This window comes from Heterocephalus glaber, unplaced genomic scaffold, assembly GCF_053883595.1.
Source record: "Heterocephalus glaber isolate CG9 unplaced genomic scaffold, H.glaber_assembly_v1.0 deba00000738, whole genome shotgun sequence".
NCBI lineage: Eukaryota > Metazoa > Chordata > Mammalia > Rodentia > Bathyergidae > Heterocephalus > Heterocephalus glaber.
In genome coordinates, this window is record NW_028258161.1 from 3,838,273 (window position 1) to 3,860,860 (window position 22,588).

General features: G+C 39.2%; 1 protein-coding gene across 2 annotated transcripts; it reads left to right on the forward strand.

Moving 5' to 3' along the window:
- The first annotated feature begins 1,117 nt into the window (after positions 1-1,117).
- Positions 1,118-22,230, forward strand: Tiprl (TOR signaling pathway regulator). Of its 2 annotated transcripts, none has more exons than XM_004865218.4 (7): positions 1,118-1,315; positions 8,424-8,603; positions 9,466-9,565; positions 13,820-13,951; positions 17,215-17,310; positions 19,302-19,364; positions 20,228-22,230. In XM_004865218.4, exons 1-7 carry the CDS (start codon positions 1,212-1,214, stop codon positions 20,345-20,347), a joined length of 795 nt encoding a protein of 264 aa, XP_004865275.1. In that variant the 5' UTR covers positions 1,118-1,211; the 3' UTR covers positions 20,348-22,230. The 2 variants fall into 2 exon arrangements, with proteins under 2 accessions (XP_004865275.1, XP_087063000.1); XM_087206874.1 differs by lacking the exon at positions 1,118-1,315 and adding an exon at positions 1,889-2,037.
- The last annotated feature ends 358 nt before the right edge of the window (positions 22,231-22,588 follow it).

Genomic DNA, 22,588 nt, shown 5'->3' on the forward strand with positions numbered 1-22,588 from the left:
TTATTCTCAACCAAAAGTAACTCAATTAAAATAGTCTTAGGGAACGTGTTTTTGTGCTTACAGGTGGTTGCCACCATGCCTGGATCATGAGGGTGAAAACAATTTAAACATTTTTAATTTTTTGTAGGGGTTTACAATGTTGCACCAGGGCTAGGGCCCCTCCCATTGGGTCTTCCAGAGCATGACTGACATGATGGACGGGTGCTGAGTCACGTCAGCTGTGTCTGTGAGCATGACCTCTCCCATGACTCACTTTTAATTGGATGTATGTGATGCAGCCCATATGCATGACCATCAATGAGCTCAGGTGAAGAAAGGTTACCACAAGTCATGGGGGGGGCGGGCAGGTCTAGTACTCCGGGGCTGTTTTACGAGTCTTTGCTTTTCGTATCTCTGCTTCAGTGTAGTAAGTTTTAGGACAAGGATTTGGAGCTGGCCCTGGGGTATTGCTCAGGTTCAGGTGAGTGGAGGGGAGTGTCCCCATAGCTCCAACTGTATTATTTGTATTAGATTTACGTTTCCTCTTTTAAAATAAAATGGTAAACTGTGAAAAAAATTTTTTAAAAATTTTATTAGTACATGTTTGTGGTACATATTACATTTATCATGAGGAAGGATGAAACTTTTGATGGCAGTCTGTTAGTTAATAGTAGCTAGTTGGCCGTTTGTAAGTCACGTTGCTGCTGGACCTCCAACACTCCTAGAGATTACTGGTTTTTGGTCTTAGTGGGGACAGGTTGCACCTCTCTCTACCACGATTCAAGAGCACACGTGGTAATTACACTGCTTTGGAGGACTGTAAACTATGGTGACATGTCTTACACGTGCGGTCGCCTGGTCGTCTTCCCAATCCAGAAGACCAGTTCTTTCAGCTCTTCTGGGATGACGTCACCCAGAGCGTTGAACGGGAAGGCTTGCCCTGACCACACCCCTTACTGCCGAAGTCCCGCCCCCAGTGCCCTCCCCTCTTTTCCTGTTTCCGGTGCGTCGCGTCATAGCATTAAACGTGGGTCACGTAGGGTAGCAACTCGCCCCGGAAGCAAAAGTGAAGGGGCGGGGAGGAAGGCGGAAAGCAGGGTGGTGTCTGGGTCGTGGGAACGGGGCAGGGCGGGGCATGGTAACGGCTCGGAGGGAGAGGGGGCGGTGCCGCAGCGAGGCGGAGGGACGGGTGCTCACCGCCGCCGCAGCCGCAGCTCGCGCGCACCTCGGCCATGATGATCCACGGCTTCCAGAGCAGTCACCAGAACTTCTCCTTCGGGCCGTGGAAGCTGACGGCGGCCAAGACCCACATCATGAAGTCAGCGGATGTGGAGAAGTGAGGCTTCAGACCGGGGCGGGAGGCGGTGGGCTCGGGGTGGCCTCGGGTGGCCTCTCCGGTCCCCTAGGGCGGGACCTTTGATTGACAGCTGGGTGAATGGTCCCGTCCCCGCCTCCCGAGGTGCACCAGGTGCTGGGCTGACCCTCTCCTGGCTTTGACTGTTCTGGTGGCTTCCACCTCCGCTTTCTTCCTGCCCTAGCCTGCGCCACATTCCTGAGTGGCCTTGACCCGTCTTGGGGGTTAAAGATTGTAGTCTGTAAGATGCAGTAGTGGGCACTTGAGCAACGGAACAAGGAAGAAAACCCGCACCTGGAGGAATTCCCGCTGTTGGGAGACAGCTCATTCTGTTGCAGTGTGGATAACTGTTTATAAGGGCTGAAGATGGGTGCAGGAGTGATCTGAGACCTTCTGGGGGATGGAGCATGCGGGGAGTTGGGGTGGCTGCGCGAGTCTGGATGGAGCCTGATGGGCGGTGGACGGTGACGCCCCCGGGCCAGGCGCCTTGAGCCCCGACGGTCTAGGATACCTGGAGTGGGTCCCGATGGAGTTCGGGGCGATCAGGCATTGTGAGAGCGAATTGAGATGTGTATGAAGAGCTGTTTCGGTGTGATTGGGGCGTGAGCCCGTGAGAAATGAAGAATGGCTCCCGGGAAGTCGAGATACGGAGGGAATTTCTACGCCAGATGAAAGAGTTTTGAATTTTACCCAACCACCACCAGGTGTAATTTTATTCAGGGAAGCTATATTATATTCATGGCTCTTTTTTGGGGGGGGGTGATGTGGAAGATTGGGTGGAGGACTACAGGTCCTCAAAGACTAGTTAGTGGGGGAGACAGGATGGGAGAGACTTTAGAAGATTAAGTCTCTTGGTTTGATGGCCAACTGATATGAGGAGAAAGAAAAAGGAGGAATCTATACTGATGGCGAGATTTGTGGCTGGGCTGGTGGGAATGGAGCATTGCCATTGAACCAGGTGAGAAGCCCAGGAGGAGGGGCAGATTGGGGCCAGGCGGTGGCTAGCAGATGAATGGAGCTTGTTGAAATTTGAGGTCTTGTGGGTCATAAAGTGGAGATGTTTAGGAGGAATTTGATATATTTTTCTTTTCGCTCAAAAAAGAATACAGGCATAGTAGTGCATACCTGTGATCCCAGCATATGGGAGGCTGAGGCAGGAGAGTCTCTGCGAGTTCTGTGCCAGCCTGGGCTACATAGTGAGTTCAAGACCAACCTGAACTACAGGGCAAGACCCCGTCTTTAGAAAAAAAAAAAAAGGTGTGGTCTTTGGGTTTAGGTTTGGGAATCATCAGTTTATAGACCACCTGGAGACTTGGAAGTGACTAAGATCATCTAAGAAGTCATCTGGAAGGAAAGGTCATGAGATGACTTCAGCCTGAGGAGCACTTGCATTTTTTTCTCTTTGAAAAATATTAGGAGAGGGCTGGGAATTTAGCTCAGTGGCTTTGCTGCCTGCTGCGCAAGCTCAAGGACCGGAGTTCGATCCCCGGTACAAAAAAAAAAAAAAAAAATTAGGAGAATTCAGAAAAGAAAGGAAAATATTTCCCTTCATCACATCTCGGATTGAATTACTGTTTGTATATTTTCTCTTCTAACTTTCTGTTATATATTCACATATGTACATAAAAATAGGGTATTTAGGTCTGTGTTTAAAATACTCTGAAAATAGAACAATTAAAGCACAGTAGAAGCCAGTTGTGGTGGCACATGTCTCTAATCCCAGCATCCGGGAGGCTGAGACAGGAGGGTTGCTGCAAATTCGAGCCAGCCAGGTTTACATAGTGAGTTCAAGGCCAGCCAAAACTACATACCTAGACTCTGTCTCAAAAAAAGAAAAAGAAAAGAAATAGGGTATCTGGGCTTGTTTTTAAGCTACTCTGAATACAGTATAGAACATTTAAAGCAATGTGGGTTAGTAACAATGATTCTTTTACAAATACAAGTGGAACATTTTGTAGAGTACCAGATTTTTCCACATAAAGAGGGTAAAACCCCACAGAATCACATTTTATTATTTCATATTTGGTAGCGTTAGTAAAATAGTTAAGCTTATTTTGGCGACTCTCCTTCTGGAATATTATATCAATCTATCTTAATTTTTTAAAGTACTTAATATTTTCTAACTTCTAGTAAAGAATAAATTTTACTTAACCTTCAGTGAAACTTATTACCATCCTAAGGTTGTGTCTCAAAAATGTTAGATAGGGCCGGGGATTTAGCTCAGTGGTGCCACCGCCTGCCTCGAAAGCACAAGGTCCCGAGTTCCATCCCGGTACCAAAAAAAAAAAAAAGTTAGATAACTGATGTTTACATAGAGACACATAGATGTAGTAAATATACAATATGCACCCGGTTTTTCCTTACTATGTTATAAACATTTTTTACATTATTCTTTCACAACGTTTTATTGCCTCCATCATAGTTCATCATATGGATATGGTCTAATTTACATAAGCATTTATTTCTTTATAACTGGACAGAGTATTTCTTTTTCCCTATTATAAATAAGATTGTTATGCATATTAGTGTCTATGCCTTTCTTTCTGTGTTTGGGATTATTCATCTTGTACAGATATCCCTAAGCTGATGTTTTGAGTATAAATTCCACCAAGTTCTTGAATTCTCTGGCCTGTTTGTTGCCCCAGGGGCTGGGAATTGCCAGTCCCGGAGATCCCTGTGAGTGGGCACTGGAGCCCTTGCTGGTGTCCAGTGCTTTTGGTTCTTTTCATCACCACTTTTTGAAACTGGTAACAAGTTGAGAATTTTACTGGCATATTTTTTTCTACAAGTGACAGGTTCTTTAATTGCATGCTTTTCTTCATAGCTATTAATATAGTTGTCACATAAGAACAAAAATTCACCGGAAACACAGGACTCTGGTGCAGTCAGTCCTCGCTGAGGCAATTGTGATGGAGATGAAACCATCTTGGGTTTTTGAAGTTACTGAGCTTTTGATGATCTAAGGACGAAATAGATTTTTTCCATCTAAAACCCAAATTTTAAAGTTTGGTTGTGCAGTTTTTGCTTGTTTGTTTTAGATGTACATACGAAGACCTGTTTGGTGTGTCTTTTTTTGGGGGGTGGGGGGTACCGGGGATCGAACTTGGGACCTTGTGCTTGCAAGGCAGGCGGTGGCACCACTGAGCTAAATCCCCAGCCCTTGGTGTGTTTTAATTGGAGACAGGTTTAAGGCTATTGGAAAGAGGATAATTGTGGACCTTCGATATTCAGGGATCCTTTGTTGACTCGATGTGAAAATACATTCTTTAACATGGTATTATTTTGCCTTACCTAGTATTTGTAGCTATTTAGCTGTTCAGAAATGCAGAAGTCTTGGAAAAGAATGGCTAATATGCTAAATTAGCTGTCATAGGGCAGTTGGACTAAATCCTGCGGTTTCTTTAGCATCCCTTACACCTTCTTCACTCAGAGCATATTTACGCTTGTTACACTTTATAATTATAACCATATTGAAGATGTAGAGGAGAAAAAAGTTCCCTGTAGTCTCTTTGGCTTAATGTTTATTTTTCACGTTCTATTTTTACTCATGTGATTTTAAGAAGTGTATTAGTTTGGCTTTGTAGCTATAATAGATTAGAAACCCGATGAAAGGGGTGAGGGTGCTTCTGGAGCAGCCAGGGATGCACATCTTCAGTTGAACTTGAGGACGTTGTCTTACATGGTTGCTGATGTGTTGATCATAAGAAATGGTAAAACAACATTTTGTATTTTCTGTTTAAGGACACAGACAAGTCAGCAGTATAAGCTGGATAATTTAAAAGCAGCTGTATCATGTAAATGCAGCAGTTTATTTGCAAAATTCCTGAAAGAGCAACTTTTATCATTGCTAATTACCTATGTGAGAAAAATAGAAAAATCCTGGTGTGTTTCAGTGATCCAAGCAAGACTTAGTTAAATAGACACTCAAGATTCTTCTTGTGAGCCAGTCCTTTACAGAAAGTTGAAGTCCCTATGCTACATTTACAAAAAGTTGTGATTCATGGAATGTCTGAGACTTGGCTCCAGGAAAACTAATCAGATGGGTAGTTGTTCAGCAGTTTAAGACTTGTTGACAAAACAAGTGAACAAACTTTTGTAATTTAAGTTGTTGACTTGCAGTATTTGTGTTACTGGTTCAGCAGAAGCTGGGAAAACCAGTAACTTTGTAGTAACCAAAATGTTATTCAACTATATGTGTATTGTTTGCTTTATGGTAAATATTGGTGAATGATAGTAGTTTTAAATCCCTTTAAAACAACACAGAAAAGTCTTCAAAACATTTTGAAAAGTTTCCAAAGCCATTAAAATAAATTTGGTACATAAGGTAACTGGAAAATACACTGCATGGAACCTCTGTGTTGTTTTCAAGTTGCAAGAAATGGAGACCTAGGTTGCCTAAAGTAGTAAGAATACTGCATAAAGAAATAATTAAATATAGGAATAATCTCAGAAACTGGGGCAGTTTTTGTGGCCCCATCAACTACTGAATTCTCTAGTCATCTACTTCTGTTGTTTCCCATGCTTGGCTTTGCTCTCTCAGCTTCCCATGGTGTTACTTAACAGCTTCACTCTTCTCTTCTCTCCACCTCCTGGCTTCTGCCTCTTGGCCTGTGCTTTGACTGACACATTTCTCAGAGAATCAAAGTGACTTAATTGATCATTATTCAATTCAGAATAAGCATTTTGGGCAGAGTCCCTAGGCTAAGATTCAAGGGTTCCATCCAGCCCACAGGTGATTGCTTTTGGTTAAGATGTTGAACTTTTATCCCAGAATTGAAAGTCTAGGTTGTAACCAAGGTGATGAGATCACAAACCCTGGTAACTTACACATACAGCTACTTGTTTTTTTAGCAAGCTGCTTCTTAGAAGACTTTCCGGGGGGCTGGAAGTGCAGCTCAGTGGTAATATGTGTGATTAGCATGCATGAGGCCCTGGGTTCAATGCCAGCACCAAGAAACGAAAAACAAAATACCTTTGAGCAAGAATTATAAACTTAGCTCTCTCTGGAGCGCCGAAGGGACTGGTGAACTGGAAAGAACTTCTGCTCATCTCCAGCCAGTTGTTACTGTGTGGCAATGCAGGGCCAGCTTTTTCTACAAATCAGAAATCCGGATTTGAAATCTCAATTCTTGTTGGCAACTATTCCAAAAAACAAACAAAAACAAGAAGAAACAAATGTTCAGGACAGCAAAATAGCTCTTTGGATTACTAATTTATAATCTTAATTTTTTTTTAGTATATCTGATATAGCTATCTTCTCCAAGGAGGCTGCCCGAATGGGGCTGCAGTATATATAAAGTCCAGCAGAGTGGGAAGATGGCGGGTGTCACCACTTACACTCTGAGCATTCTTTGCTCACAGTAGGGTTTTTTTTTGGTACTGGGGATCAAACTCGGGTCCTTGAGCTTGCAAGGCAGGCCACAGAACCACTGAGCTAAATCTCCGGCCCCTGCTCACAGTAGTTTTGAGGCTTAAATTTCAGAAGTGATCTCTGATCTTCCTAAAGTTCTCTTCCCTTGCTTTGTTTTTTATATATGATTTACACTAGCTGATACTATATTATATATTTGTCTATTTGCTTTTCAGTCTTAATTAGCCCACTACCTAGTAGAGTGCCATAAAAATGTGATGATGAAAGAACAGAAGATAAAAGCATCTAATAGATTTTACAAATATATGTTTATTAAATCATGTTACTAACCGATTCAGTAATGTAAGAAGAATTATGGTGGAATGAAAGAAACAAAAATGTGAACAGTGATACAAAATATTCTCAACTGACTTTTTTTCCCCCCCTTAAATTCTTTTATTGGTACATTTTAGGTATACAATACATTTACATTTATCATTGGGTGCTTGTACCTGTACACGATGTATCTTGGTTCTTATTTTTTTCCCCATTACCTGTGTGCCCTTCACCCCCTCCTCCTTCCCTCTTTACATAGACTTTGTTTCCCTTTTTTCTTTTCTTTTCTCGTGATTTTTCCTTTCCCTTCTTCCCTTTCCCCTTCCCCTCCCACCACCCCTACCCCTTTGGACCTTTTCTTCCTATTTCAAATTGTAAATTATTTGTTTTAATCATTTTAATACTTATTTACACTTTCAGTTTCTCACACTAGAGAAACTATTTGGTATTTACACATGTGTGTCCTATTTATTTCACTTAAGAGTATGGCCTTGATATGCATCCATTTAGCTATAAATGTCTCTAGTTTCTCATTCTTTATGGCTGAGTAGTACTCCATTTTATAAAAAAAACAACCCAAAAACCACATCTTCTTTATCCAGTTTCCAGCTGATGGGCACTTGGGCTGTTTCCAAGCTTTAGCTATTACAAACTGTGCTTCTGTAAACATGGGTGCACATATATCACCATGGTATGATTCTTTTAATTCTTTTGGGAAGATACCCAGCAGGGGAATGGCTGGGTCAAATGGGACCTCCAGTCCTAGTTCTTTGAGGTATCTCCATACTGATTTCCACAGTGGTTGCACCAGTCTGCACTCCCACCAACCATGAGAAGGGTTCCTTTCTCCCCACAGCTCAGCCAGCATTTGTTATTGGTTGATTTCTTGATAGCAGCCATTCTTTCTGGGGTGAGGTGGAATCTCAGTGTTGTTTTCATCTGCATCTCTCGAATGACCAGTGATGTTGAACATTTTTTCATGTATTTATTTGCTGTTTTTACTTCTTTTTCTGAGAAATGTCATTTCAGATGCCCATTTTTGAATTGGGTTTTTGGATTTGAGGGGGTCTGAGTTTTTCCAGTTCTTTATATATTCTAGATAGTAGTCCTTTGCCTAAGGTACAGCTGCTAAAATTTTTTTCCCACATTGTAAGTTTGTCTGTTAGCTCTGTTGGTGGTTTCTCTTGCAGTGCAGAAGCTTTTTAATAAGATGAGATGCCACTTGTTGATTCTTTGTGCTAGTTCCCGAGCTACTGAGGTTTTTGTTCATAAAGTCTTTTTCTATGCCAGAACTTCAAGAGTTCTACCTAACTTATCTTCCAGCAAGTTTAGTGTTTCTGTCTTAATATTTAGATCTTTAATCCACTTTGATCTTAGTTTTCAACTGACTTTTGATTATTCTAGGTTAGCAGATGAATTACATATGCCATCTCTCCCGGAAATGATGTTTGGAGACAACGTTTTAAGAATCCAGCACGGTTCTGGCTTTGGAATTGAGTTCAATGCTACAGATGCATTAAAGTGTGTAAACAACTGCCAAGGAATGCTTAAAGTAGCCTGTGCCGAAGAGTGGCAGGAAAGCAGGTGAGAATCAGGGCAATTATGGGATAAACAAAAAAGACAAGAAATGCATTTGTGTTTTAATAGAGTGAAGTGCTAGTGTTATTAAACTTTGTACAGTAGTTAGATTATTCTGGAGTTCATTTTTCTCACAAAATGGAGAGTAATTACACTGCTATTTGAATACTTGAGTTAAACTGAGCCTTGTACAGTCCCACTTTTTCAAAGCTTTAGTTTCTTAGTCAAGAGGCAATACATTTAGTGTTCCTGTTTTTTAAAGAAAGACAGATTTATTGTGATTTGCGTTGAATAATTGTGAAGCATTACAGTTAAGAAAAAATATATTTTCTGGGCTGGGGATTTAGCTCAACAGCACCACGCCTGCCTCACAAGTGCAAGGTCCTGAGTTCCATCCCTGATATTGCCAAAAAAAAAAAATTTCTTTGCTAATGAAATCAGCAATTTACTTTGTCTGTACTGTTTACTCAGTACATTAAAGAATGCAGAAAATGGGCCGGGGATTTAGCTCAGTGGTGCCGCCACCTGCCTCTCAGACACAAGGCCAGGAGATCGATCCCTGGTACCAAAAAAAAAAAAAGAATGTAAAGAATTATAAACCTTTAAGTCATGTCCTCAGGGAGTGGACACACTGCTTGAAAAGTTAATTATAAAGATTACATCAACACATGACAAGTTAAATAATAAGTATGCTAAAAACTAAGAGAGACCTTGTGCTAGTGAATTAGGACAAGTATATATATGTACATATATATACACATTAGTAGGATGTTTCATATAATTTGTAGGATGTAATCTCATGTGATATGAATGCAGATGATGTGTATTCTGCATCACTAAACTGATCCTTCTTATTTTGGTATTTGAGGACGGAAGGTGAACACTCTAAAGAGGTTGTTAAACCGTATGATTGGACCTATACCACAGATTATAAAGGAACATTACTTGGAGATGCTGTTAAATTAAAGGTAAATCTTACTTTTTGCTGTTATGAGTCATTAATTGTCTTGGACAGTCTTAGCTTTAGAAGTTTCTAGTAATGGGTTATATTTTGACCACTTATTTTCTATCGCGGCAGGCTTCAGAACATAATACAATGGATTGATTTTTGAAGTGAGGTTTATGTTGTTCAGGCTGGCCTTGAACTCCTGGGCCCCAGGGATCCTTCTGCCTCCACCTCACAAGTAGCTGGGAAACAGGCATGTACCACTACTCTGCTTGGAACATTATAAGTGTGGTTGGGCTGGGTGAGGTGGCACATGCCTGCGATCCCAGCACTCTGGGAGGCTGAAGCAGGGTGATTACATGTTGGAGCCCAGCCTGGGCAACTTTGTGACTTAGTGAGATCTAGCCTCAAAATAAAAGACAAATTTTGAAGGGGCTGGGTTGGGGATGTAGCTTTCTACAAACAGCCTGGGTTCAATCTCCAGTATCCCCACCGAAGTATGTTTGGTAGAATGGCAAATTGCCATAGCATTAACATTATCATGACCAGTGAAATATATATTTTGGTGTAATGTATGAGATGATATAGACAGAACCTGCTGATAGTTTAGAATTTTACACATGAACGAATACATGTGCAAACAGAACTTTTGTCAGACTACTTAAATGTGTGTCCTACCTGCCCTATATATGAACCTAGTATAATTTAGGCAAGTTAGTTAAGCTCTCCAAGTCAGTAAGTTGGGTTAACAGAAATACCTACCATACCATTTTGATATTTAATAATTCATGGGAAAATTCTCTATAAATTCTAAGGCTCTATACTACTGTAATGTTGCATCTGTTTAGGACCCACTTAAATGACACATAAAAACATAGGAAGGTGAAGTCAGTAGGTCTCATATTGTAAGTTTAGCTGTATTTAAAAATCTTACAGTATGACTGAAATGAAACAAATCTGGTTTTGGTTCCATGTCTGTAAATATCAGATTATTACAAAGAACACAATTATTTCAGTGTAAACTACTTTTATTGAATGTTGTTATTGGAGACTATATTATATATTGGTGGTTAGGCAGAAACAAAGAAAAGAACGTTGTATAGGGCCTTCTTGACTCTGGAGATTTTTAGTCTTAGGAAGGTAGACATTCATAGCAGGAACTTAGTGATTCTTATTGTCAATTTCTGCCTCTCCACCATTCCACGCTTTAGCCAAATCTCTGTGCTTCCAGGACAGAAGCAGTTTTTGAGAGAACATGTTTCATATGGTAGATATTTCTTGAGCTCTTACCAGGTGCCAGGCACTAATCCTAGAAGCTGTGAGTACAGCAGAGAACAGACAAAAATTCTTCCTTTGTAGTCTAACAGGAGAGCAAGGTTATTTCAGTCCCTTATGGAACTTCAGAGATAAGTATCTTTCCTCTCTCTTCTGGTTGAAAAGTTTTCAGAGAGCTTAGGTGATATTTCACTGGTAGGAGAAGGGAAATGGGGACTTATTTTAGCCTTGTGCACTAAGGATGATGGCGTACTTCATGGACTGACTAAGGAAAGCCTTTCGGTGGATGTGGAGTACATGAGCCATGAGCATTATCATTCGCGAGAATCATGGCGGTGGAATCAGAGGCTAAGTAAGGGTAGACTGACACTTCAGCCTATTCCAAAGGGCTGATGATAAATGTCAGTGTGATCAGCCACTATCTGGTGATCAGGCTTTGGCAAAACACAGATCCAGGTTCAGATCAGCACCCGTTACCAGCTTGGAGAAGCAATTTAGGCTTGCAAAGGCTGTTTCTCATTTTGGTAAACTGGAGACAAAATCAGTTGTGAGGTAATAAATAAGATTATGTATGTTAAAGTGCTTAGCACAGTGTCTGTTAATAAATGGCAGCTGTTATTATGCTAATGGCATATCTAAAATACCAGGGGAGTCTTAAGTTTATATGTTTGAAATAGCAAGCATAAAAGAAGGTTTATTTCTTAAATGTTAATTCTTGCATTACCATCTAGAGTTGATGAGTATATTCCTTTAGTCCCTTAAAAAATGGAGTTAGTGCGCCAGGGATTTAGCTCACTGGTGCTGCTGCCTGCCTCGAAAGCGCAAGGTCCCGAGTTCCATCCCCGGTACCAAAAAAAAAAAAATGGAGTAAGTTTTCCAAGCAGACTTGTTAGGGTTTTGTGTTTAATTCTCAAAATAACATTATAGTGTAAGTATTACTATCCTTACTTTAAAAATGAAGAAATGGATTCAGGATCTTAAAGTATGTGTTTTTATAACATACACCGGGAACACATGGCAGTAGTGTAATGCCAGTGCTGTAGTTCTTAGGCACAGCATTTATATGTGGAAGGCAGCCCCCATAGGAATCTAAGGGATTTTTGATTTTTATCTACAATATTGGTTGGGGCTTTTAATTTTCTAGTCCTTCCTTAAAACACTATTCAGAGTCCTGGGGTGTATAGGAAGTGTATGCCTGTGTACCAAATATTTTTTAAATGGACAGTGTCAGAAAATGAGGGGTTACAGTGGAGCCTTTCCTTTTCCCTTAAATCCTTTCCTTTTAGTTCCTGGAGGCTGCTTGTATGTGACTCTTCTAGAGTCTTCTTACTCTTTGATCTGTTTAATACTTGATTTTATGAGTCACAGTATGGTATAAGAAAAGCGCCGAAGCCAGGCATGGTGGTGCACAACTGTAACCCCAGCACTTGGAGGCCGAAGCAGGAGGATCTCAAGTTGGAGCCCAGCCTGGGCAACTTAGTTACTTAGCAGGACCCTGTCTCAAAATGAAAAACATAAAAGAGCCTAGGGATGTAGCTCAGTGCAGAGGTCCTGAGTACAGTACCCAGTGCTGGGGGGTGGGGGTGGGGGGAGATTGTTCCTGTGTCATGAGAATTTAATTGAAAGCAAAATAAAACAAAAGGAATCATTGCGAAACTGCATGGGGTAAAACCTTATCTGTAGGTGAATTTAGAAGAACTATGCATTTTTTTATTTGTTTGTTTTGAGACAGGGTCTCACTATGTAGCCCAGGCTAGCCTTGAACTCCTTATGCGGCCCACATTGGCCTTGAACCCAGGATCCTCCCTCTCAGGCTTCCAAGTGCTGGGATTACAGGCGTCACCACCATGCCCAGCTCTGTGGATATTTGTCACTTCTTGGTAATCATATGTGCTACTTTCTTTTTTCACTCTGCATCAGCTAATGCTTCCTTAGCATCTCCAAATCTGTGTAATCTCTTGAACATCTTTTATCATTTTTTTCTAATTCTTTTCCATTTGTGTCAATTACTCTCCATCTCACAATTCTGTCCAGGAATCAAATGACATAAACATGGCTAATTAGTAAAGCAAAATAATAGCCATCATTTACTGGGTACCTACAGTTTCACAATCATTTTTGTGTTCATGATAAACCGTGTCAAAGAATAGAAAAGAAATATTTTATGGTGAAGTTGGAGGTCATAGAAAATGGTGTCACAGGTCACACTGAGGTGCTACTGTCAGGAAAGACCTCGCTCTGCCTTGGGGTTGTTGGTGCTCTTGTTGCATTCTGTGTGTGTGTGTGTGTTTCTGTGTGTGTCTTTGTGTCTGTGAACTACAAAATAGCCTATTGGAAAACTTTGCCAGCATTGTCCAAGCCCTTTGCGTGCCAGGAGTCATCCTCAGAATTTCTCTAACCGATCTTGTTTCTCATTACTTAAAGCACTTTCTTCTGTTTGTAGGTTGTGAACTAGTTTGGGAATCTTAAGATATGTAACAGTCTAATGGAAACAATATTTTCAAGTTCCCAATGAATACTTAAAAGTGTACTTTAGTAACCCTAAGCTGCTTTTACCTTCTATGATAGTTGGAGTTCATCAGGCCAATTTTCAGTTAATTTTCTCGTAATGAATGAAGAACACTTGATTTTAATCTGATTTGTATAAAAGATGAGGAATTTTGACTTTTTCTTTTGGAGGGAGACAAATCTTACTGTATAGTTCAGGCAGGCCTTGAACTCAGTGATCCTCCTGCCTCAGCCTCCCAAATGCTAGGATTACAGATGTGCACCATCATACTGGGCTTTGACTCTTTTTTAAGAAGCTGTAACACTAGGTATGTGTAGTGCGTGTAGTTTTTCAGAGTCCAGGTATATTCTGATCTTTGATGTCTACTGATGACAACCATGCTTGTATAATTGTGTGTTCTGGCTATGCAGAAAAGACTGACCACTTTCTTGTGATTGTAGCTCTTTAAATTTTTTTTAAAAATGTGTCCCTGTTTTAATTTTTTTCTTTCAGGTTATACCTACAACAGATCATATAGATACAGAGAAACTGAAAGCCCGAGAACAGATTAAATTTTTCGAAGAAGTTCTCCTCTTTGAGGATGAACTTCATGATCATGGAGTTTCAAGCCTGAGTGTGAAAATTGTGAGTATTGTGATTTTTGTTTAAATTAACATCTTTTTCCATTCTTACTGTTAGGCATAAAGTAAGACTCACTTTGAATCACACTGAATCTTAGTTTCACTTAGGTCTAGAATATTGGATACCTATGATAAAATTCACTTTTAAGTCTTGATATATTATTAGCATTTTTTTTTTTAACCATACTTGCCTGGCTGCTTTGCAGATATGAGTATTGGTTGCTTATCATTGTGACAACAAAACAATACCCATATACATTTCCAAACCTTCTCTATGGGAGACCTGCTGCCCTCAAATATCCAGGTGAATTGTGGTATAATGGGCACTAACCTCTGGTCTCCTAACTCCCGGTCAACCCATCAGGCCACACTAAGTGATACTTTACCTGCCTGTGTTGTGCCCAGAGTGACTGTTAATAACTAATTTTGAAATTTGAAGAAATGTTTGAATCTCTCTTTCTCATAATTTTTTTTTTTCTGGCGGGAGGGTGCCAGGGATTGAACTCAGGACCTTACGCTTGCGAGGCAGGCACAGCACCACTGAGCTAAATCCCTGGCCCCTTTTCTCATAAATTTTATATAGCACTCCATGATAAGTGTCAGGTGATGATGTGCTTCCCAGCTTGTTGTGATACATCAGATTATCATAGTTCGGGTTTTTTCCTCCAGCCTTTCTTCAGGGTAAACCTTGATTTTTAAAAACCTGTTGCTGATTACTCCACTATGGAGTTTGGCCCAGCACCTTCTCTCCAGCAAAGATAACTGCAGCCTCTGTTTCTTTGGCAAATCATTAATGAGCACCTGCCGCTTTCTAGGTGCTTTTCTAGGCAGTAGGGATGGGTCATGCCCACGGCAGGTATTCTCACTGTCACATGGAGAGGCAGGCATTGAGCACATGAACACATAAATGAATATAGTTACACTTGTGTTCATTGGTAATGGAGTACGAGGAGAAAATGACAGGAGGAATCTACTGTGACATGGTATGGTAAAAAAGGGCCCTCTGTTTGAAGTGACATTTACACAAAGATCTGAAGGACAAATGAACAAAGGCCAGGATAATACTCCAGGAAGGGAGCAAGGGTGTGAAAGTCCTAAGGCAGGGAAGAGCATGGCCAGGGGCTGGCGAGTCTCCAGGCAGGAATCCACTAATGTCACTAGCTTATCCTGTTATTTTTCATTAGTGGAGCCTTGTGTCTCTATGGAAAACCGACAGTTCTCTGATTATATCTGACTGTTTCATGCCTCAGTACTTTCTGTGCTTGTGTTTTTCTCTCTGGAATTTTCCTTTCCATCCCGTTTTTTCCATGGTGAACTCACAGTGAGATGCATTGGCATCTCTGACTTTCTTCAGCAGCTTTAAGTACTTCTTTCTGTTTGACTCTTTCTCTGGTTGGTAAACTTTTTGGATTTTATCTTTTCATTTATATAAATTGAAGCTCTGTTAGAACTTGGCACTTAATAGACAAATATTTATTTAGCAGATGATTAAGCTTTCTACAGTAATTACATTTGGAAATCATAGAAATTTGTAGATGTGCCACAGATGAAAGATGTTAACGTGATGTAACATTCTGATAAACCAGTCTTTAGCATACGAAATGCTATGTAATTTGTTGCATTGAACAAGAGCATTCTGTTCTAGGTCTCCTGCCTTTATTTTGTGTAAAGCAACAAAGAACTAGGTTCTTTAATTTTGGTTTCACTGGTGTTGATAATTTACTATCAGTACTACCAGTTTTTAGAATGAACATTGTAATTTTCACATAATTTAGATATGCCTTAAGGGTTTTATATCTCAGTTTTTTTTGATCTAGGGGGAAAATTTCAATTGGAAAAAACTAAAACCATGATGCCAAATGGTTTTCAAGGTTTCAAGTCTAGTTGGAGCTAGGACAAAGAACCTCTAGGTCAGAAGTTTTTAAACATAGGTGGTCCCCAACTTAATGATAGCTCAATGTAGGATGTTTTGGCTTTGTGATTGTATGAAAGTGACGTGCATTCAGTAGAAACTGTACTTTGAATTTGATCATTCCCAGCCTAGCAGTATATGGTAGGATATTCACAATGCTGAGCAGTGAGCCACAGCCAGTCAGCTGCCCATGGATCACATGGGCAATCCACTGATCCTCAGTGGTGTGCTGTGTTGCTAAGCTGTGGTGATGGTCAGAAAGTGTCTCAGTTACTTTCTTGTTGCTGGGACAAAATACCTGACACTCATAAGTTCAAGGAGGAGAGGTTTATTTGGCTCACAGTTTGTAGCGGTATCAGTATGTAGTTGGCTGGCTCCAAGGCAGGGTGACATGGCAGAGGAGCATAGTAGAGGAGAAACAGTCCATGGCAGGGCAGGCAGAAAGCAGTGAGTGTACCTTCTTCTTTCCCTTTATATTCCATCCAGGCTGCAAGCCTGGTGATTGGTGCCATGTACACCCAGAGTGGGTTGTCTGTCTTCAGTAAATCCATTTAGCCACACCTAGAACTGTGCTGATCCAATCAGTGGACTAATCCAGTTTTCACATACCCATGATCTATATTCCTATACCTTAGATCCAGCTACCTCCAAAAAGTCCCACCTGTAACCGTCTGAGGCTTTGACGGGAGATCTAGATACAAGCCGTAATAGGAGGTTAGGTATATTAAATGCTTTCCTTTTTTTTTTTATTTTGGCCCTGGGAATTGAACTCAGGGCCTTGTGCTTGCCAGGCAGGTGATGTACTGCTGAGCTATATCCTTGGCCCTAAATGCATTTTTGACTCAGATATTTTCAAGTTGTGATGGTTTATAGGAACAGTAACCTCATGGTAAGTCAAGGAGCATCTGCACTGCTGATATAGCCCTCTTCTAACATTTTTTAAAAAAATAGCCAGGGGTTTAGCTCAATGGTTCCGCTGCCTGTCTTGCAAGCGCAAGGTCCAGAGTTCAATCCCCAGTACCACAAAAAAAATTAAAAACTTAAAAAAACATAAATAAATAAAAAATAATTTTTCTTCAGCTGAGTGTGGTGGTGCACACCTGTAATTTCAGCCCTCAGGAGGCTGAGGCAGGAGGATTGCCGTGAGTTCAAGGCCAGCCTAAACTACGTAATGAAACTGCCTCAAAAAACAAAAATTTTTTTCTTTTAGCGATGTAACTGGGCCTGGAGATTTAGCTCAGTGGTTCCGCTGCCTGCCTTGCAAGCACAAGGACTTGAGTTCAATCTTCAGTACCAAAAAAAAAAAAACCTTTAATTTTTATGAAAAATATTAATGTACGTTTTTTTTTTTCCAGAGAGTAATGCCTTCTAGCTTTTTTCTGCTGTTGCGGTTTTTCTTGAGAATTGATGGGGTGCTTATCAGAATGAACGACACACGGGTTTACCATGAGGTACCTATTTTCATTTAGTGAATATCCTAACTGATATTGGGCCTGTTTATGTAGTTTCATTGTCATTCTGAGAGTTTGAAATTAAAGTTTTATATGGCAATCTGTAAACTTTTGAGATTTACTGTGTTTTTTTCCGGTGCTGGGGATTGAACTCAGGACCTTGCACTTGCAAGGCAGGCACAGTGCCACTGAGCTAAATTCCTGGCCCCTGAATGAATTTTTAACATTACATTTGTGATCATGTAGAGTGAGGAGCTACACAACACTACCAGTGGTCAGAGTAATGATTACTACTCTGACACCTTTTTGAAATCCATGCTGTTATTATCTGTTCTATAACTGGAGTAATCAAAGAGTAGTTTAAATTGCTCACCCAGTTACAGTCAGTGACAGAACTGAACACACTACGATGGGATTGGTTTGGTGTTTTCCCTAGTCATTCACTCTGGGATTATTTTCTCCCTTAACCTTAGTGGTGACTCTGGACTCTGTGTGTGTGTGTGTGTGTGTGTGTGTGTGTGTGTGTGTCTGTGTGTGATTCTTTTTTTAAGACAAGGTCTCACTATGTCATTCAGGCTGGCTTTGAACTCACTATGTAGCCCAGGCTGTGACTCTCCTGCCTCGGCCTCCTGAGTGCTAGGATTACAGATACATGTCACCATGGCTGGTTTATGTGTTACCATGGCCAGCTTTTCTTTTTAAAAGTGGAAACAAAGTATTGCATTTTTCTCCCCCAGAAAGAGTGAAATCTGAATCTTGAAAATACTGTTTTAACTTAATCATACTGAGTTTTGGGAATTTATCCTAAAAAAGATTCTTCTATAATAATTTACGGATATTAATCAGGCAAAGGCTCGGAGTTGTATGTACATAAACATTCACAGCAGTGTTGCTTGTGATAGCAAAGGGGAAGAAAGAAAGAGCTTAATGCCCATTATGTTGTTTATATTGTGTCCATGTAGCAGAAAAATACATGACCACTAAAATTTATGGCCAAGAATTATATTTAATTTGGAAAGATGTCTTACTTAAATGTTGAATTTCAAAAAATGAGTATGAATCCATTTATATAAGATTTTAGGTAGCGATTTCTAAATATGAAAGCAGTTGTACATTTAGAAATCATGAGAGGATGTTATCAATAAGAGCTGTGATCACCGACTTAGCTTCCATTTATACTTTAATGTTATTTGATTTTTTTTCACAATGAGCAATAATTTTATTTTATGGTACCAGGGATTGAACTCAGGACCTTGCGCTTGCGAGGCAGGTGGCAGAACCACTGAGCTAAATCCCTGGCCTGATTTTATTGATATAAAAGATTGACATCTTAAAGGAGTATGACTTTTGGTTTTCATTTATTTATTTATTTATTTAGGTATTGGGGATCGAACTCAGGACCTAGCACTTGCCAGACAGGTGCAGCACCACTGAGCTAAATCCCCTGCTTTTTCTTTTATTGGAGTGTTTCACCAAAAACAAAATTATAATAAATTGCCACTCTATAACCTAACTTTGAAAATGTTAAATGAGAAAAAATGAATATAGAAAAGATGATTTTATTTAAGGAACTTAAGAGTTTTATGGAAATAGGAGAGAATAAAAATTTTAAAGCAAGTTTTTTTTCCTGGAAAATAAAGGAAGCCTGTTATATGTACCTAAGTGAAAGGAAAAGATTTAGTTCCAAACTTGAAGTATGTAATATTCAATCTTGTGCATATCTTATACACATATTCTTTCAAAGCAAAACCTTTGCTTAATCTATTTATATATGCATATCTGCCATTACTGTGATTTATAGGGATTAGAAATCATTCTTCAGAATTCCTGGTGAAATTTAAAGGAGCTGTCTCTGTAGAATGAGATGTTTTTATCAGATTTCATGTTACCCTTGCAAACTGTTCTAAAATGTAGATAATCTGTTTAATAGAAGGAATTTTATAAACCAATGTAAGTAAATTTATTGGAGCTTTAAAATTTTTTAAATATAGGCTGACAAGACCTATATGTTACGAGAATATACTTCACGAGAGAGCACAATTGCTGATTTAATGGTGAGTTTCAGTTTGTAGAATTTGAATTGTAATGCTTCATTTTAACTAAATTTACATCATTTAAATTTACATCAATTCAATTAAATTTATGTTATATATCCATTTGTTTATATGGCTGTATAGGGTAAATCCTATTGGAGCATAACTTCTGAGCTCACTTCAAATGCAAGGACATCTTGGCGTTGTTAGATATTCGCCATCGTTTGGCCCCATGTCCATGTTTTGTGCTGGAAAAGCTGCGGTCCAGAGGTGTGCCTTAGCCTGAGTCACAGTGGTGGTGGAACTGTAGCACCAGTTGGGTGTTCTTCTCAATAAGCACCCTGCTCTGTTCTTTGCATACAGTCTCCTTTTTTCCTTTCCAAAATATGATAGCTCTGTACCATGACTTGTTTGTTTTGGCAGAGCTTCCTTTGTACTTAGGATTATCTGTTGAGTTGTTTAAAAAAGCAGTATCTTTATACAGACTTGGTATTCTTTTTCACCAATAGTATTTATTTTTGCCTAAGCGTGGAGTATGCATACTTGGGTTAGAAAAGTTGCTGTTTTCATGATAGACTACATACTGGACTCTAAGTAAAGGTTAGTGCTTTCAAGTTACCAAAGCAACAGGAAACAGGGATTAAATTAAGATGTATTAAATTCTTACAAAATTTATGGGAGCGTTATGTAACTTCATTATCTTAAAAAAAATTCAGTAACAGGAAATACATGTTATTTTTAGGAGCACTTAATGATGCTCCTCATTTGCAAGTTGCACCTGATTTTGAAATTGGCATGTTTTATAAAGGCTTAAACCAAAATATTTTCAAAAACTGTCAATGAAATAACAGAATATATGCTAATATAATTTATTCATTTTCTAGCATGTTCCACCTTCCTTCTTCACGGAACCTAATGAAATATCACAGTATTTACCAATAAAGAAGGCAGTTTGTGAGAAGCTGGTGTTTCCAGAAAAAGTTGATCCTGACCCTGCAGAATAGAATGTGATACAACATATATTCACTGAGGAATCCGACTGGACACCTTGGCTATTTGTAGGGATATTTTTATTATGAGAATTAATTGCTTTGTTTGTGTGCAGATTTTCTGTAGCCTTAAAGGAAAAAAGTAAAAGATTGTTGTAGGCAGGTTCCATTTAACAGCTGTTTGTACTGTCCATCTTCAAATTCATACTCCACATTTATATGTTCTAGAGATAAATTTTTACCTCTAAATGATCACAAAGTGGATCTGCAGCAGTGATGTGTGTATGTCTCATGAGCAGCAGGCAGAATCTGCATCCGTCATGAAACACTGTCTCTCACCTGGAAGAGGTTAATTTAAGTCATTGAATCCCCATGCCTCGTGACTTTCACAGGATCCCCGATCATGCACGTTGATGCACTGGCTCTGCACTTTGGGCTTTCTGACATCTAGTCACACTTCTGGAGAGTTTTGACTTGTCACCTAGGAAATCAATCTCATAGTTTAATGATCTTCACCAATAAAATTTTAAAAATGTATTTGCCTTCTAATTTTAAATTAGCTTTGAAATTTAAAGAAATGTTTAGATATAGAACCAGAAAAACCTAGCATTTTGGAGAATGCAAGCCCTTGTGTGCAAGGAAGCTTATGAGTAGGGTGTATATGGTTGTCAGAGATCTCCTCCATCTGTAGGTGCTCTTCACACCTGCCTGGGCAGCACATAAAGTAGACAAAAGATTTCAAATCCACTTAGTTATTTTGGGATGACCCTTTAAACATATTATATTCTTTTCTGCCTTTCTGGATATTCTTTATAAAGTGGAAAATTACATAAGTACCAAGTAAGAAATTACTTGAAGTAGATTTTTAAAAATAATTTTTTAAGGAGCAGAAAGGAAAAGAAACTTTTATTTGGCTTGAAATAATTGTACATATTTCCACATGATGGAAAAACCATTAAATAAGAACATTTAATTGAAAGTATTAGCAAAGCTATTTAGGTGTTAGCCTGAAGATAAGTTTTAGTGAAAAAATACATGTGGATATTCACCCTTGCCCAACCTTTGGTATATTATTGCAAGCCAAGGGCTGGGGATTTAGCTCAGTGGTTCCGCAGCCTGCCCTGCAAACGCAAGGACCCGAGTTTGATCCCCCTAACTCCCATACCAAAAAAACCACACCCCATTATTGCAAGCCAAATAGGCAGGGTATATCTTACTATCTAAATTTGGTCACAAATGGTTTTTGTATTTGTTTGCCTTTTGCATTACTTCCAAGGTATAGAAAATCAGGATTTGTTATTGGTCAGTGTGTATTAAATATACTGTATTTAATGTTTTCTCTTAGGAATATGTGGGTGGATATATATATATACTGCTCAGTTTTCTGTTTTATTTGCCTTGCAGATTTAAACAGAATAGACTTCATGGAAATTATAAGAAATCGTTGGTTTTTTTTTTTTGTTTGGTACCAGGGATTGAACTCAGGATCTTGCACTTGTGAGGCAGGCGCCAGAACCACTGAGCTAAATTCCTGCCTCTAAAAAATTGTTGTAAGGATATTCATTAGTTGGAATTTCTGGGCAACATCATATTTATGAGAGAATACATATTTTTTAAAAATTTGTTGATTTGGATGTCTTGATAACCTGAGTAGTCTTAGAGTACTTGAGAATTCATTGTTAAAAATTGTGGAGAATTAAAAGAATTGACTTCTTTTTTCTTTTTTTAAGATGATGGGTAGGATGAGTATGCTTCTAAAAGTTTCATTAGTTTATTTCTGTGGGGACTACCAAGAAAATGTATATTTGGACATCGCTAAGTATGACATATATGCCATTTTATATTTATTTGTTCTGGTTGTCTTTTTATAAGAGAAAAATAAAAAATTTACTGATCTATATTTTGGTATTTATTTCAACTTTTCTTAGAGCTTAACTGAAGAGTGGTTTGGTGTATATTTTAATCAATTATTCTTTATGTTTTGAACCCAGGCAACATTGTAGATAAATTCTCCATGCAGATTATACATGAGAACTAAACAGGCAGTTCAGAATATAATCCTGTAATTACCTCTGAGCTCTTGTCACTCTTCAGTCCTCTAATATTTTTGTGCATGTTTTAATTAGCCAGTGTTTTCTGTGTTTGGGTTAATGTTTTCTGTTTTGGAAAGTATGAATACCTGTCATATGTGTCATCTCATTTACTTTTTTTTTTTTCTTTGAATCTCATTTACTTTTTTGTTTGTTTGTTTCTTTG

Bases quoted from the DNA above. Each gene is read 5' to 3' on its own strand.
- Tiprl (XM_004865218.4), top strand. From the start codon at position 1,212: ATGATGATCCACGGCTTCCAGAGCAGTCACCAGAACTTCTCCTTCGGG. The intron at 1,316-8,423 runs GTGAGGCTTCAG...TGATTATTCTAG, and splicing joins AAGTCAGCGGATGTGGAGAA to GTTAGCAGATGAATTACATA. The intron at 13,952-17,214 runs GTGAGTATTGTG...TTTTTTTTCCAG, and splicing joins CAAGCCTGAGTGTGAAAATT to AGAGTAATGCCTTCTAGCTT.